Genomic DNA, 17976 nt, shown 5'->3' with positions numbered 1-17976 from the left:
TTAGGAAATGTTGGTGTGATGTTGAGGCCAGACACTCCCTACATTTTAACATTTTCTTCCTTCAAAGAACTTCTGGCTTTCTTTTTTGATGGAGCAATAAAATGAGAAAGTAGACAAGGAAGCCCACAAACACACCCCACCTGTTATCCTTTGAAAACAAAACACAGCATGTTGAAGCATACATTTTTTCCCCCAAAGAGCCTGCTGTTTTTGGATTTAGCAATAATGTTATCTCCCTTTCAAAAGATAGCTTTTTAAAAAAAAATTGTCAATTTCTGCATATCAGCATCCCTTTAAAAGGCATCTTTCCTGAAAGTTAAGGAAGTAAAGTCTGTAAGTCAAAGATAACTTGTTTACCAAATAGAGACTTTAATTGAAATGGCCCTTTGGAGTTAATGAAAGTAAAATAGCTTCCCCCACCACATCGAGAGGAGGCTAATTTAATTATCTGTGAGCTCACAGATTAGAAGCAGCCTTTCATCCATTTCTGGAAGCTGAGTATGGACCGCTCACACCTAATGAAGGGAAATGGAATTGGAGCCATGGGTGGGCGAAGAAGGTCCGTGAGAGAGCACATAGATCTCAGGTCTCTGAGCTCTTCAAACAATGATGCTTAAACGGTTTACAGTATTCACTGGGGGAGCCTAAGGCACAGTTGACTAGGTGTGACTTTAGTTGCTCAGAGTTCAGCAAGAATCTGTTGAACACCACTGTACTCCAGTCATTCCACAGGGTCTAAGGATATATAAATTATGGAACCATGATACACAAAGGACAGGCATCCCACACAAGGTGACAATTTCCAGAGGCTGATTTTTCAAAACTAGAAGGAATTAGTAAAGGAGTGGGGAATGGGTAGTGGGTTGGGGCCAGAGGATTATTGTGGAGATCTTTATAATTTGTAAGAACTGTGCCTCAATAACTTTGAAAGGTGCTGAACTCTTAAAGCTGCCACATACAAATTTCCTCCCATAAAACATTAGTTTTCTTTTTTGTTGTTGTTGGGTTTTTTTGTTTGTCTGTTTTGTTTTGTTTTGTTTCGTTTTGTTTTTGAGACAGAGTCTCGCTCTGTTGCCCAGGCTGGAGTGCAGTGGTGTGATCTCGGCTCACCACAACCTCCACCTCCTGGATTCAAGCGATTCTCCTGCCTCAACCTCCCAAGTAGCTGAAATTACAGGCACGCGCTACCATGGCCGGCTAATTTTTGTATTTTTAGTAGAGACAGGGTTTCACCATGTTGGCCAGGCTGGTCTTGAGCTCCTGGCCTCAGGTGATCCACCCGCCTCGGCCTCCCAAAGTGCTGGGATTATAGGTGTGAGCCACCATACTCAGCCATTTAGGGATTCTTAAAACTTACCTAAAGGAAAATAAAAAACAATAATGAACCTCCAGTTTCAACAATTGTCACTATTTTATCTACCTTCTTTCCCCCATTTGCCCATTTTTAGAAGAGACAAGGGAGGGATTTTAAAGCAAATTCCATATTTCCTGTCATTTTGCTCCATACGTTATTTTTCAACTTAAACTCGTTGCCAACTGAGGTAGGCAGAATAATGTTCCCCACAAGGACGTCCACATCCTAACCCCCAGAACCTGTGATGTGTTGACTTACCTGGGAAAGGGAACTCTGCAGATGCGATGAAGTTTAGGATCTTGAGATGGAGAGAGGATCCCGGATCATCCAGATGGGCCCAGTGTCATCACAAGTGTCCTTATAAGAGGGAGGCAGGAGGGTCAGAAGCAAGAGAAGGTGACGTGGTGACAGAAACAGCAGGAGAAAAGGTAACATGATGCAGAGCCAAGAGCCAAGGAATGTGGGGGACCCAGAAGCAGGAAAAGGCAAGGAAGAGGGTTCTCCCCAGGGCCTGCAGAAAGAACCAGACCTGCCAACACCAAAATTTCAGGACGTCTGACTTCCAGCACTATAGGATAGCAAATACCACCAAGTTTGTGGAAACTTCTTGCAGCACCAATAGGAAACGAATACACTAGCTTTTAAACATAGGGAAAGTTTACATAAAAACATTCGGATTCCTGGCTTCTCTTGAAACACTGGAAGATTTGGCAATGCCATGCCCACAATCATTCTTGATAATAATTGGCTAATTCCTGAAAAGAATTTATCTCATAAGTGAAATGGAGGTTATTTCTCTTTGTATACCTGGTCCTCTGTAATAATATGAATTTATGACTCCTTTTCTAGAAGGTTCTGTGGTTAATATAGCTAGTGTAACACTGCTGAAGGGATGTGTTTTGTGTCCAGTGTTTTCTATCCCATGAGCTGGAAAGGTCAAGAGCCACTTAACTTCCTAGACTACAAATATCTCGAAAAGTTTGGCAGTTGCAAATGCTGTTTCACAGCCTAACTTTGGTAGTTATTCCAATGCTGTTTCATAACCCACTGTATTCATGTTATATGTTGTTAAACATATGACATGTTTGATTTTAAACTGCACAGCATATTACATTGGCTTCACTCTTTTAGAAACTTGCAAACATCTGCCCTGGGGTGAGCAAAAAACACCAGCAAAAAAACAGGATTTGCTAAAGTAACAGAATCATGCAAACTGAATTGATAGAATGATGGAAATGTTTCACCTCCTTTAGAGAACAGACTATGTTTCATTTACTAGCCCTTCAATTGTGCAATAAAGAGTAAACGTAAGGGACCAATTTTGCCCCAGCTACTTGTTATAAATAGAAAGGTCTCTTACTGGAACAACATATTAAGGGTTATGACTCATTTCCACCTTAGTCTTGAATTACTTTAAGCAGATGTGAGGCTTGGGGAATAAAGAGTTTTGATTATTAAGAGGGAAATTTAGATATTTGGATCAAAATATTGACATCTGGCCTGAGTGAAGCCTCACATGCCAGGAGGCAGGAAAGAACGACAGAAAGAAGAGCTCCAAAGAGAAGCATGGCCTGCTGCACAGTCGCACTGAGCTGGGCCTGTGCACTCCAGCTGAGAGGAGACAGTCCAGCTGAGCTCCACACATGAGCCACATGAGTGGCTTTATGATTCTAACTGCCTATGCTTAGCCGGGATATAACCTCTCAGAACCACAGTTTCTTCTTCTGTAAATGGGGATAATAATAAATACCTTAAAGTGTTGCTGAAAAGATTAAGAGTGGTGAACTACAGCATAGGGCTCGAATGCCCTTGTTAGGGCTGCCATAACAAAGTACCGTAAACTGGGTGGCTTACACTACAGAAATGTATAGTCTCACAGTTCTGGAGGCTAGAATTAGGAGATTAAGGTGTCAGCTGGATTGGTTCCTTCTGACGACATAAGGAAGAATATGTTCCATGCCTGTCTCCTAGTTTCTGGTCACCACCAGATTGCCGGCAATCTCTGGCATTCCTTGGCATGGAAACGTATCACCCTGGTCTCTTCCTTCATGCTCACGTGGCCTCCTCCCTGGGTACATGTCTGCGTACACCTTTCCCCTTTTATTAGCACACCAGTCAAGGTGGATTAGGGCCCAACCTATTCCAATATGACCTCATCCCAACTTAACTAATTACATCTGCGACGACCCTATTTCCAGATAAGGTCACATTCTGAGGTACTGGGGTCAGGACTTCAACATATTAATTTGGGGGAACACAGTTTAACCCACAATAAGGCTCATCAGAGTAGACTGTCATACATGTTCACTCCCTCAGCCCTTTCCTCCCTTGATAGAGAGAATTCTTGCCCTGTCATGTAGATTTTTAAATCACCAGCTTTAAATGACTCAAAATCAAATATATTACATTTTCCCTAAACTTTTTTCTCTTAACTGCTCCTTCTAAATTACTACACTTTTTTTTTTTTTTTTGAGATGGAGTTTCGCTCTGTCACCCAAGCTGGAGTACAGTGGTGCGATCTCAGCTCACTGCAACCTCTGCCTCCTGGGTTCGAGCAAGTCTGCCTCAGCCTCCCAAGTAGTTGGGACTCCAGGCACCCACCACCAGGCCCAACTAATTTTTGTATTTTTAGTAGAGACAGGGTTTCACAGTGTTGGCCAGGCTGGTCTCGAACTCCTGACCTCAGGTGATCTGCCCGCCTCGGCCTCCCAAAGTGCTGGGATTACAGGCATGAGCCACCGTGCATGGCCTAATTTTTGTATTTTCGGTAGAGACAGCGTTTTGTCATGTTGGCCAGGCTGGTCTTGACCTCAAGTGATCCACCTACCTCGGTCTCCCAAGGTGTTGGGCTTACAAGCGTGAGCCACCACGCCAGACCTGCTGAGTGTTTTTAAAATCAGAAAGAGATGTTGGGTTTTGTCCTTACTTTTTAAAGTATTTTAAGTATTGATTGATTTTTAATTTGTTATTAGATAGCTACAGCAATGCTTTTTTGGATTAATCCCTGCTTAGTCATGATGTATTACCATTTAAATATAATTTCAGACTCAATTTGCTAAAATTTTGTTTAGAAAGTTTGGATCTATGTTCGTGAGGCGTACTGGTTTATAGTTTTCTATTTTTGTAATATATTTGGCTTATTTTGGATCAGCGTAAGTCTAGTCTATAGAATGGGTTGGAAGTATCTCTACTCTTCCATTTTCTGAAAGAATTATATGTAATTGGTATTATTTCTTAACTATTTGATAGAATTCCTCAGTGAAGTCATCTGGCCCTTCAGTATTTTGGGGAGAAACATTTTAAACTACCGATTCAGTTTCTTTAAGAGAGATAGTACTGTTCCAGTTGTGTGTGTGTGTGTGTGTGTGTGTGTGTGTGTGTGTGTGTGTGTGTGTGTTTTTGAGACGGAGTTTCCCTCTTTCACCCAGGCTGGAGTGAAGTGTCTCGATCTTGGCTCACTGCAACCTCCACCCCCTGGGTTCAAGCAATTCTCCTGCTTCACCCTCCTGAGTAGGAGTAGCTGGGATTACAGGCACCCACCACCACGCCTGGCTAATTTTTGTATTTTTAGTTAAAGATGGGGTTTCACCATGTTGGCCAGGCTGGTGTTGACCTCCTGACCTCAGGTGATCCCCCCGACCTTGGCCTCCCCACAAAGTACTAGGATTACAGGCGTGAGCAACCATCCCCAGCTGTTCCAGTATTTCTTCTTGAATATGCTTTAGTAGTTTGTCTTTCAAGGAATTTGTCAATTCTTCATACATCCCATTATCATACATTTAATGCTATATTTATTAATATTATTATTTATAAAGAGGATCTCACTATGTTTCCCAGGCTGTTCTGAAACACCTGGCCTTAAGCAATTCTCCCACTTCAGCCTATGAAATCGCTGGGATTATAGATGAGAGAACCACACCCAGTCTTGTATTTAATATCTGCAGACTATGTAGTGATGTCCCCTGTTTCATTTTTTAAAATTTTACTTTAAATTCTGGGATACATGTGCAGAACATGCTATGAACAGGTTTGTTACATAGGTATACATGTGCCATGGTGGTTTGCTGCACCTATCAACCCATTATCTAGGTTTTAAGCCCCGCATGCATTAGGTATTTGTCCTAATGCTCTCCCTCCCCTTGCCCCCATCCCCCGACAAGCCCCAGTGTGTGATGTTCCCCTCCCTGTGTCCATGTGTTCTCATTGTTCAACTCCCACTTATGAGTGAGAACATGCGGTGTTTGGTTTTCTGTTCCTGTGTTAGTTTGCTGAGAATGATGGTTTCCAGCTTCATCCATGTCCCTGCAAAGGACATGAACTCATTTCATTTCTGATATTCATAATTTGTGTCTTCTCTCTCATTTTCATGGTCAGTCTGGGTGGCTAGAAGTTTATTGATCATGATCTCAAAAAAACAGATTTTGGTTTTGTTGAACTTTCTGATGCTTTCATGTTTCCATTTTCATTGATTTCTGCACTGGTCTTTATTATTTCCTATTTTCTGCTTATTTTGATTTAAAATTTTTTTTTCTATTTCTAGTTTGTTAAGGTGAAAGCTGAGACCATTGACTTGAATCCTTTCTTCTTTTCTAATATTGGCGTTAATTGCCCATTTCTTCTTAGTCCTGCTGTAGCAACATCTTGAGGATTTTGATATGTTGCGTTTTTATTTTCCATAGATCTCCATTATTGATTTCTAATTTAATTCCATTTTGGTCAAAGAACATACATTGTTTAACTTGAATACATTTAAACTTATCAAAACTAGATTTAATGCCCAGAGTACGGTCTATCTTGTTAATTCTATGTGTACTTGACGTGAATAGGTGTTCTGCTATGGTTTTTTTGTTTTGTTTGTTTTTTATTTTTGTTTTTTGAGATGGAGTTTCACTCTTGTTGCCCAGGCTGCAGTGCAATGGCATGGTCTTGGCTCACTGCAACTTCCACCTCCCGGGTTCAAGCAATTCTCCTGCCTCAACCTCCCAAATAGCTGGGATTAGAGGCATGTGCCACCATGCCTGGCTAATTTTATATTTTTACTAGAGATTTCACCTTGTTGGCCAGGCTGGCAAAGGTTGCAGTGAGCCAAGGTGGCACCACTGCATTCCAGCCTGGAAGACAGAGCAAGACACTGTCTAAAAAAATAAATAAGTAAAAATAAAATAAAAATTAAAATGACACGCTCTTTAGTGTCCCATGATCAGACCATATTTTTCTTGCCATCCTTTTCACCTTACTTTATTTTTCATCATTATCTTAACATCCATCCACATCATACATCATTCATTCTGCTCCTCTCCTTTTTTTTGAGACAGAGTCTCAACTCTGTTGCCGAGGCTGGAGTGCAATGGTGCGATCTCGGCTCACTGCAACCTCCGCCTCCCAGGTTCAAGCGATTCTCATGCCTCAGCCTCCCGAGTAGCTGGGACTACAGGTGTGCACCACCATGCCCCGCTAATTTTTGTATTTTTAGTAGAGAGGAGTTTTCACCATGTTGGCCAGGCTGGTCTCAAACTCCTGGCCACAGGGGATCTGCCCACCTTGGCCTCCCAAAATGCTGGGATTACAGGCCTGAGCCACCGTGCCTGGCCTCTGCTCCCCTCTTGACACCAATCTTGAATTCAGCAGGTGATCCTGGTACTAGACAGCTTGTGAGAAGAGAGAAGTTAGTCCTAGAAAGCTGAGGCTCCCATAGAGCACTTTTCTTCTTTTTCTGGCCTTTTTTCTCATTCTCCTTTGCCTTTTCTTCCTTTTCATTCTCCTTTGCATTCAGCTTTAGATGTCCTAGATGTCTTTTTCTTTTTCTTTTCTTTCTTTTTTTTTTTTTTTTTGAGACAGGGTCTCACTCTGTTGCCCAGGCTGGAGTGTTGTGGTGCAATCTCAGCTCACTGTGACCTCCACCTCCTGGATTAAAATGAGTCTCAGGCCTCAGCCTCTCAAGTAGCTGGGGTTACAGACGTGAGCCAGCATGCCAACCAGCTCTAGATGTCTTGTCTGACTCCTGATTCCTGGGTCCTGGGGATTGTTCAGGGCAAGCTAGAAGAGAGCTGGAGATTTGAGTGGCCTTGCTTAGCCCTGTCCCTATGTGCCTGTGGCCACATTTAAATGCTGTTTATCTTCTTTATCAGCCTCCCTGAGAGTTGATGCAGAGATTAATTATCTAATGTTTATAAAGCATTTGGAAGTTGATCAATGCTAATTATTATTATTACACCAATAGCTTGTCCTTTGTGCTAAACACCTAGCAACCTGAGGCGAAACAGACTTCAATTAAAAAGTTGTCGAGATAAACACGATCTGCAATACAAAAGCCATGATGGCCCTTCTTCCTTCGTGAACGTTTTCACTTTGTGTTCTCTGTCCCTTACATCTAGACCTTCCTTCCTGCTCATGGGAGCTGGGGGAAACAGTGTCTTGAGGTGAGCAACTGGGGCAGTTTACCATTTTGAGTACCCATCATGTAGGAAGTTTTATATACATTGTCTCATTTGATCCTCAAAGACACGTGCATGGGAGGCCATCCTCAGCATGTGACACATCAGTGAACAAGTGCTTAGAGCACTTAAGTAAGCTGTTCACGTCCCTCAGCTGGGAAGTGGCAAAGCCAGATTTTGAAGACACGCTGTTCGGCTCTAAAGACTGTGAGCCCTTCCTGCCATGCGTGCTCAAGTAGAAGGTGGAAAGTAAATATGTTAGGAAGAGTGAGTTGGTATGAAGCGAGAAAAAGAGACCCCCGTATTGCTTTTTGCCTCAGGAAAAGAGTGCACTGAACAAAGAGCTGTAAAGCAAGAATCCCAGTAGCTGAAGCAGTTCCAGCCTAGTAGCAGATAACTTTAAACTTAAACAGATGATTGGATTTTGAAGTTGAGGAGGTGCTAGCAATAATTTAGTCCCACCCCATCATTTGGCAGAGGAGGAAATTTTGACCCAGCAAAGGCAAGTAATTCTTGCCCAAGCTCACTCAGATCTTTAATCTGATGTGCACTCTCCTTAATAGTAAAAAATAGCTATGATTTTTAAGGATTGCCTGTTTACTGTCTGTAAGACAGCTTTGTAAATCCTATATGTGCACGAATTCATTTAATCCTTACAATTCTGCCTAAGTGACAACAGTATCATTCTTTTCTTTGGAAGAACCCACAAAAAAGGCACTGAAAGTTCTGGTAAAACTGTCCCCTTGGAAATCATGTGAAGATTCTAGGTTTTTTGTTTGTTTGTTTGTTTGTTTGTTTTCTTTTCTTTTTTGACACAGAGTCTCACTCTGTCACGCAGGCTGGAGTGCAGTGGTGCAATCTTGACTCACTGCAACTCCATCACCTGGGCTCAAGCAATTGTTGCACCTCAGCCTTCCGAGTAGCTGGGGGCTACAGGGCATGCACCACCATGCCCGGCTAATTTTTGTATTTCTAGTAGAGACAGAGTTTCCACCATGTTGGCCAGGCTGGTCTTGAACTCCCAGCCTTAAGTGATCCACCCACCTTGGTCTCCCAAAGCACTGGGAGTATAGGCATGAGCCACTGTGCCCTGCCAGATTCTAGATATTTTAGAAGAGACAAGATCAGTTTTCAAACTATATTCCAAAGATTAGTAGCAACCCCACTTAGAGGCATGGGTGGTGCTAGGATGAAGACATAAAGTCTCAGAGGGGCCAAGATCCCCACTGGGAGGCAACCCCGTATAAAGTCTCTTTCAATTGTTTGTTTGTTCTTTGTTTGTTTGTTTGTTTGTTTTGAGACAGAGTCTCGCTCTGTTGCCCAGGCTGGAGTGCAATGGCGCAATCTTGGCTCACTGCAACCTCTGCCTCCCAGGTTCATGTGATTCTCCTGGCTCAGCTTCCTGAGTAGCTAGGATTACAGGCACCCGCCACCACACCTGGCTAATTTTTGTATTTTTAGTAGAGACGGCATTTCACCATGCTGGCCAGGCTGGTCTCAAACTCCCAACCTCAGGCGATCTGCCCACCTCGGCCTCCCAAAGTGCTGGGATTATAGGCCTGAGCTACCTCGCCCGTCCAATTCTTTTTTTTTTTTTTTTTTTGAGACGGAGTCTTGCTCTGTCGCCCAGGCTGGAGTGCAGTGGCGCGATCTCGGCTCACTGCAAGCTTCGCCTCCCGGGTTCACGCCATTCTCCTGCCTCAGCCTCCCGAGTAGCTGGGACTACAGGCGCCCGCTACCACGCCCGGCTAATTTTTTGTATTTTTAGTAGAGACGGGGTTTCACCGTGTTAGCCAGGATGGTCTCGATCTCCTGACCTCGTGATCCACCCGCCTCGGCCTCCCAAAGTGCTGGGATTACAGGCGTGAGCCACCGCGCCCTCGCCCGTCCAATTCTTTTACATATTGTTCTAGGACTTGTGACTTAATCTGAACAGAGAGATCATTGAATTTAAAGAGTTTGGAAGCCACTGACCCGGATGATTTGGGAGACCTGTCTCAAATTAAGGACACTTCCATAATTGTTACCAATTACTTCTCACCACCAGCTCTCAAATTCTTGCTATTTTGTAAACCTTTCCTCTCATGCTCTGTGGAAGTGATTACAGGGACACAACTCAGCTCACCAAAGTTGTGCTTCAGAATAATTTCAGAATTGAATGTTTTATTCCCCTGTTGCCTTTCTTCACCTTCTTCATTAGAAATCTGATCAGTTCTTGAGAAACTGACTGCAGCACTCAAGGCAGGAAGCCAGGCAGAGATGGAAATCACATCTGTTTCAGGAGTCATGTGTTAACAAAATGCAGACACATCTCCAAAACTGTCGTATTCATATCAGAATACCTTTGGGTGCCAGGAAAGCTGCATTTGTAATGCACGTTGTCACTAGAACAATAGCACCAATATTTGAGCCTGACAAAAATTGTTCTTCAAAGTCTTGAAATAATGAAGTGTATGTAGCACAAGGTATGGCTTTTAAAACCCTGTTCTTCCCGAGGCAGGCAGATCATGAGGTCAGGAGATCGAGACCATCCTGGCTAACACAGTGAAATCCCATCTCTACTAAAAATACAAAAAAAAAAAAAAAAAATTAGCCGGGCGTGGTGACAGGCGCCTGTTGTCCCAGCTACTTGGGAGGCTGAGGCAGGAGAATGGCGTGAACCCCAGGAGGCGGAGCTTGCAGTGAACCGAGATCGCACCACTGCACTCCAGCCTGGGCGACAAAGCAAGACTCTATCTCAAAAACAAAACAAACAAATCCCTGTTCTTCCACATGATTTTCTTCCCCCGTTTGGCAAGTTGTTTGTCCCGATAGGCAGCCTTCTACCTCTAAGCATTTACATTAGTATTAAAATAACAGCTCTGCATACAGGAATAGTGGAATATGCCCAATCCAAGTATTCTCACAGCAGAGTTTACCATATCCACACAGCGCTCTTCAATAGACTGCAAAATGTTTTAGGGCTTTGGGACTATTTAAACCTACATATACCACTTGACACATGGGTGAGTTTGTGATTCCACCAGTAGAGAAGTCTGCATTATACTGTTGGTATTTACTGTTGAGTCTTATTTTCAAACTTAATATTGTTTTTGAAGAATGATGCTTAGTTGCTGTCACATTTAAATGACTGATTCTGATCAAAGTTAATGGATTGCATCTGACTAGGTAAGTAAGCTAGTCACTTTGGGAGGATCATTTGTAGCTTCTCCAGTCCTATTTAATGAGCTGGAAAAGTAATTTACTAAATTTAATGTAGAAGTTGGAAAGAATTTATTCTGAACCCCCTTCCCCCCACCCCAAACACTTTATGCCTTGAGACCATACTTTATTCACCTTGCAGGGTCTGGTACATTGCCTTCTCTAACAATTCATTTTGATCTATTGAAGATGCTGTTGTTCTGTTGGAAAAAGTCCTTTTACAAAAGCAACAAGCTAAAGCTAGCTTTTAAAATATGCATAAAATACACAAAATGAGGAATATGTCAACAGTCATTCATGTTGCAGCATAAGTAGCTTTACAGCAGCGGAGTGGGGGAGGGCACTTCTTCAGAAGCACAGTTTTTGTTTGGAATTGCTGGAAGGGAGGCATTAAAATATAAAGGTGATCATCAAGCAATGAGTTCTTCCTGGGAGAACTTTGGAAAGGATGGGAAGAAAAGGTATTGAAATTGTTAGCACCAAGCTTATTTTTGGCTTGTCTTATAATTTTTCCCAAGGAAAGTCATTGCCTTGTCATAGTGATGCCATTTCCAAAGGACACCATTTTTGACATGTTCAAAAATTGGTGTCTGACACAATTTCCCCATCCTGTGTTTTACTGAGGGCGTTACCATCTGCCAGCTACCATGCCAAACACATTACACACACTGTCTCAATCCCCACTATAGCATGATGAGGTAAGTGCTACTTTACTTAACAGGTACTTACATGATGCTTATTCTGCACTGTATTAAGCATTTCTACAAATTTTAGCTCATTTAATCTTCACAACCACCCTCTGCTATAGGTACTATTATCTCTCATTTTACAGATCCAGAAACTGAGATACAAAGAAATTAGTTGACTTGCCCAAGACCCCCACAGCTAGTAAACTGGGTAACACAAATTTGTGTTCAGGCCTGCTAGCTCCCGAGTCAGCACTCAAAACCACTGTTGTATATGATATTATCCTTATCAGTAAGGAAATAGAAGCACAGAGAATATCTTGACCAGAGTCACACAGGCAATAAATAACAGACTCAGATTTAGGCAGCCTACATGTAGGACCTACAGAACTCAAGTCGTACATCATTCTGTAAATCTTCTCTACTTCGATCACTCATTCCTCATACTAGGGTGTTAGCCTAAAGCAAGAGCTACACACATGCTTCTATCTCTATACGGATTCCACTGTGTCACTTAAGATAAAGTAATAATAAGACTAGAAAGGGAAGAAATTAGCTTTATCACTTATTTAGCTTACTGTCTAATTTTCTTTGATTCTGAATAGATTTTTGAGTTGTGACTTATTATGACAACATTAAATCTTTGATAGTTGTCAGTGTCAAAAGCAATCTTAACCTCATCTGGAGCAGTGTTTCTTTAATGAGCCTAGGGATTACCTGAAGATTTTGTTAAAATGCAGACTCTGATTCAACAGATCTGGATGGGCCTGAGACTCTAGCAAGCTCCCAGATGATGCTGATGCTACTGGAACATAGTCCATATTTTGAGTAGCAAGAATTGAGCATTCACTGAGTTTTTAAACCGAGCTTAAAGATGTATCCTAGGGCCCATCAAATGGGAAGGAGAGCATTTTTATAGACAGAGGAACATATAGGAAGTTTGGGAAGGGCAAACACCAGGCCAAGGGGATGGCTCATGAGATAAGAGCTGAGCTACACAGATTCTCCAGATTAGAAGGGTTTTCAGAGATCATCTGGTCCAATCATTACTGATGACTATCACAATCCTTTCACATTCCTGTCAGGTCATCTCAACCCTTGAGTTAGTAAATTATGGGTGGTGAATGGAACTGGACATTCAACAGAACCAGAGAAGTTTCAAGATGATGCCTGAATCACAGAACCAATCTAAGAGCAAAAGACTAGGGAAAGAGGCTGTGATATCTCACTCTGTCTGGGTAGACATTTGCCACCGTAGTACATTTTTCAGAGCCTTTAGATATTTATTCAAAAACTTTTTAGACCTTACCATTTCATAATAAAAAAAAATGCTACTGTACCAGTGAATCAGCTGGAAGTACTTATTCCCGCAGGCATTTGCCTCCCACTATGAAATAAAGATTCAGTGCTGACTGGCAGGTGAGAAACAGTGACAGATGTGTGGCAGCTGGGCTGCTTCTTGGCTGTCCTGACTATACATTTCAGGGCCCTTGAGACAACAGATATTTTCAAGGATCGGGAAGCATGGGATAAAGACAAGGTTCTTTCCATTTTGATTTTGCAACCAAACCAAAAGACACTCAATGTATTGCTGAGTCCTCTGATTAGGGGGATGCCAACTTCTCATAATCATCCTTTCCTCAGGCTGTCATTTGACAGTTCTCTGCTTTCTTTTTCAGGTGCCAGGGGAGAGCGAGAAACAGTGGAAACCAGCCCTGGTTGTGCTGACTGAGAAAGACCTTTTAATCTATGACAGCATGCCACGGAGGAAGGAAGCCTGGTTCAGCCCAGTTCACACATACCCTCTTCTTGCCACCAGGTAGCCATGGCCTTGTGTTTGGTATGATGTGTTTGCAGGTGGATTCTATTTTAATGAATTACAATTAGCTGAACACGTTATATTACTGCTCACTATTGCAGCAGGGGCTGAGAGCTCCTTAAGAATATAGCCACACATTTTTAGCCACATAGATTAATGATCATCTATGGCCAAACATGAAGCAACAACACAGAGACAAAGAACAAAATACTCGTCCATCATCAAGAAACAGTGACATCTGCGAGATGGTCCTCATCTAGCCGCCTTCCTGGGTCTCCATCTCATTCCCTTTGAAATGAACTGGACATATATGTTTATAGTCTTGAAGTCCGAGTAGAATCACCAAGCAAGGGTCTTCACTTAGTGGCACAAAAGAATGTTATATGGGAATGCTCCACTGTGCTTTTTAAGGCTTGTTCAGCAGGAAATCTCATAACAAGTTATTTCTCAGTTCCATGACGCTTCCTGTGGAAGGGTGGCTGCCAGGCTCGGTTTTTCAGGTCCTTCAGTGCACATTTATTATTCATGTGAAATATGTCTTTAAAAAGCACTTCATCGCGGTATTGACATACAAAGTTATGTACATATTTAATGTATACAATTTGATAAATTTGGAGATAAATATACACCTATGAAACCATCATCATAGTCTATACCATAAACATACTCATCACCTCCAAAAATTTCCTCCTTCCTCTATATTTTATTTTTTGTGATAACAACATGTAACATAAGATCTACCCTCTTAGCAACGTTTTAGGTATATAATACCATGTTGTTAGCTATAGGCGCTATGCTGTACAGTAGATCTCTAGAACTTATTCAACTTGCATGACAAAAATTTCGTGCCCTTTGGCCAACACATCCCCATTTCCCTCTCCCCACTGGAAACCACCATTCTACTCTCTGCTTTAAGAGCTTCGTCATTTTAGATTCCTTATATAAATGGGATCCTGTAGTGTTTGTCCTTGTGTGTCTGGCATATTTCACTTAGCATAATGTTCTTCAGGTTCATTCATGTTGTCAAATATGGGAGAATTTCTTTCTTTTTTAAGGCTGAATAATATTGAATTATATGTAAATACCACACTTTCTTTATCCATTCATCTATAGACGGACCTTTAGAGGCATCACACTTCCTGATTTCAAACTGTATTATAAGCCTATAATAATCAAAACCTTATGATACTGGCATAAAAACACGGAGACCAGTAGAACAGATTGGAGAGCCCAAAAATAAATTCACCCATTTGTGGTCATCTGATTGTTGACAAGGGTGCCAAGAATACACAATGGAGAAAGGATATTCTCTTCAATAAATGGTGCTGGGAAAACTGGATATTCATATGCAAAACAATGAACCCTATTTTACACCATACACAAAAATAAACTCAAAATGGATTAAAGACTTAAAGGTAAGATCTGAAACTGTAAAACTTCCAGAAGAAAACATAGGGAAAAATATTCTTGACATTGGCCTTGGCAATGATTTATTGTATATGACACCTATAGCACAGGCAACAAAAGCAAAAATAAATAAATAAATGGAACTACATCAAACTGGAAAGCTTCTGCATAGCAAAGGAAACAGTCAACAAAATGGAAAGGCAACTTACGAAATGGGAGACCTCATATCTAATTAAAGGTTAATATCCAAAATATATAAAGATTTACATTTCAATAGCAAAAAAAGAAAAAAAACTGATTCAAAAAGAACCTGAATAGACATTTCTCCAAAGAAGACATACAGATGTCCAAAAGGTGTTTAATGTCACTAATGATCTGAGAAATGCAATTCAAAACCACAGTGAGGATGTGCTTAGGATGTGTGTTAGGATGGCTATTGTCAAAAAGACAAATGATAATGAGTGTTGTTTATCATTTGATAAATGTGAACCCTTGTAAACTGTTGTTAGGAATGTAAAATGGAGAAAAGGAAATCCTTGTATACTGTTGATAGGAATGTAAAATGGTGCAGCCACTCTGGAAAACAGTATGGAGATTTCTCCAAAAATTAAAAACAGAATTCTAATGTGAGCTAGCAATCCCACTTCTGGGTCTATATCCAAGAGAACTGAAATTAAGGTCTTAAAGAGGTAGTTACGCTCCCATGTTCATTGCAACATTATTCACAGCAACCAAGACATGAAATACAGTTTGATTTTTAATTATTTATTTTGAGACAGAGTTTCACTCTTGTCACCCAGTCTGGAGTGCAATGGTGCTATCTTGGCCCACTGCAACCTCTGCCTCCCGGGTTCAAGTGATTCTCCTACCTCAGCCTCCTGAGTAGCTGGGATTATAGGCGCCCACCAGCATGCCCGGCTAATTTTTGTTTGTTTGTTTGTTTTGTTCGTTTTGTTTTTTTAGTAGAGACAGGGTTTCACCATGTTGGCCAAGCTGGTCTTGAACACCTGACCTCAGGTGATCTGCCTGCCTCGGCCTCCCATAGTGCTGGGATTATGGACATTCTTCTCAACCACTGCACCTGGCCTGAAATAGTTTTAATGTGTTGTATCCTTGTCCCCCTCTTTGAAAGCTTATATCCCAAAAACAGAAATGAATCAAACTCAAGTCTTGCTTTCAAGTAGCTGACATTTCCCAGGCCTGTTTTCTCTTGCCAGCTCTTTTTGTTTGTGCTTTATGACAGTGAGCTGTTTGTATTCCTTCTCCACCTGTTTCTTTACCTGCAAGCTAGGCATGATAAAGTCATATTTGTGTCCTTCCTGGCACAGTGCCTGGCAATATTGTGCCCTCGAATGTCTGTTGAATGAATTATTGAACAATGTGAGACAAACTCTGGAAGAAGTTTGGTCCAAGAGACAAAGCGTAGTGGACAGAGGTTTTGGAGCATCTGACCTGAGCAAGATGTAGACAGAAATAAGGTGGGCTCTTCATCTAGGAAGGACTGAGCTGCCAAACAGGTTATGGTCAAGGGTCAGCTGGCTGCAAGGAGGAGAATGAGACCCAGTAGCAGAGCAAGAATTAACACAAGATTAAAATGCCAGTAGTGAATAGAGCTGAAATTCCAGAAAAATCCTTCTTACTTCCAGTCATGATTGATAATGAAGACCAGCAGCGGGGGTGGGGCCAGGGAGGTGGGGAGCTAAAGATGGAAATTATTGGCTCCAGAGGTGAATAGAGGAGGTTTTCAGGGGTGAGGAACCAGGCCTAGATCACCTTTAAAAAATAAAATTTAAAAGTAATTTAATATTTGAAGCTTTCAAGCTTCAAAATGTTTGGCAGAATGGCTACTAAAGTAAAATACAGCTTTGTAATAAAACCGCAGTAATCATGGCCGGGTATGCTGGCTCATGCCTGTAATCCCAGCACTTTGGGAGGCCGAGGAGGGCAGATCACCTGAAATCAGGAGTTCAAGACCAGCTTGACCAACATGGCAAAACCCCATCTCTACTAAAAATACAAAAATTAGCCTGGTGTGGTGGCACACAACTGTGGTTCCCAGCTGCTCAGGAGGCTGAGCCAGGAGAATCACTAGAGCCTGGAAGGCAGAGGTTGCGGTGAGCTGAGATCACACCACTGCACTCCAGCCTGGGTGACAGAGTGGGACTCTGTCTCAAAAAAACAAAAAACAAAAAACAAAAAACCTCAATAGTCAGAATGTAAACATCCTTAACTGCACACAAAGACTCAGGCTGTGCCTTGCCCATGAGAATTCGGCCCAATCGCTATTGCTTTCTGCACTTTGCATCCACAGTCCTCATCCGTGAACATTATCTTCAGATTCTGAGACATTCCCACAACAGAAACCAAAGAAAGATTAGACCACAGTCACTGGATTCCAGTTACTAAGAAGCAAAGTTGGACCCAAGCGTCTTGAAATGATTCTCAGAAACAAAAGTTGAAATAAGGTAGTTTCTGCAACTCTCAGGCAACATGAAAATAAAATTTACCCTCGTACATAGCCTTGTTCTCACAGTTTCTGGGCATTATGAACAATGGGGACTGTTTTTTCATTCATTCATTCGTTCATTCATTCATTCATTCATCAGTCAACATTTATAAATCATCTACTATGTGCCAGGAGTTATAATTGGGACAAGGGATAAAGAGGTGAAAAAAATTCAAACTTGTGAACCTAGCATTATCTGGAACAAAGTGTGTTGATGTGCAGGAACACATAAGGAACCATTTGCAGTAAAGACAACAAAAAATGCCAAACTCTGCCTGGACAGTGATGGAGGACTCCTTGCAGTAGAAGTCATGTTGAATTGAAGCCTGAGGGAAAACTCACCAGAGGAACAAGGGAAGGGAGCCCAGAGAGGGGCATGAGCATTCCAGACTTAGGGAAGATCCAAGCACAGAGCTGGTGCACTGCTGCGTGGCCCAGTTAGAGCACCACGTAGGCCCTGGGGAATGAGGGGAAATGAATCAGATACTCACTAAGTACCCAGCACTTGACACAAGTTACCACTTACAACTTGTGTATCCATTCTGCAAGGCCTGTATTAGTGTGCCCAT

At 41.9% G+C, this 17976-nt stretch overlaps 1 protein-coding gene across 2 annotated transcripts in view; it reads left to right on the top strand.

Annotated features, from left to right (window-relative positions):
- Positions 1-17976, top strand: part of SNTB1 (syntrophin beta 1) — a 278226-nt gene that overhangs the window by 225016 nt on the left and 35234 nt on the right. Inside the window, exons 4-5 of one of the 2 annotated variants that reach the window (XM_024345265.3) lie at positions 13355-13494; positions 17213-17415. In XM_024345265.3, coding sequence (XP_024201033.1) covers positions 13355-13494; positions 17213-17225 — 153 coding nt within the window. In that variant the 3' untranslated portion in view covers positions 17226-17415. Of the gene's footprint in view, positions 1-13354; positions 13495-17212; positions 17416-17976 lie in introns of those variants that run through there. The other variant, XM_519931.9, reaches the window with a different exon arrangement.

Source organism: Pan troglodytes, chromosome 7 (assembly GCF_028858775.2).
Source record: "Pan troglodytes isolate AG18354 chromosome 7, NHGRI_mPanTro3-v2.0_pri, whole genome shotgun sequence".
Classification (NCBI taxonomy): Eukaryota; Metazoa; Chordata; class Mammalia; order Primates; family Hominidae; genus Pan; species Pan troglodytes.
The sequence above is the reverse complement of the archived record's forward strand: the minus strand, read 5'-3'. Positions and strand labels throughout refer to the sequence as shown.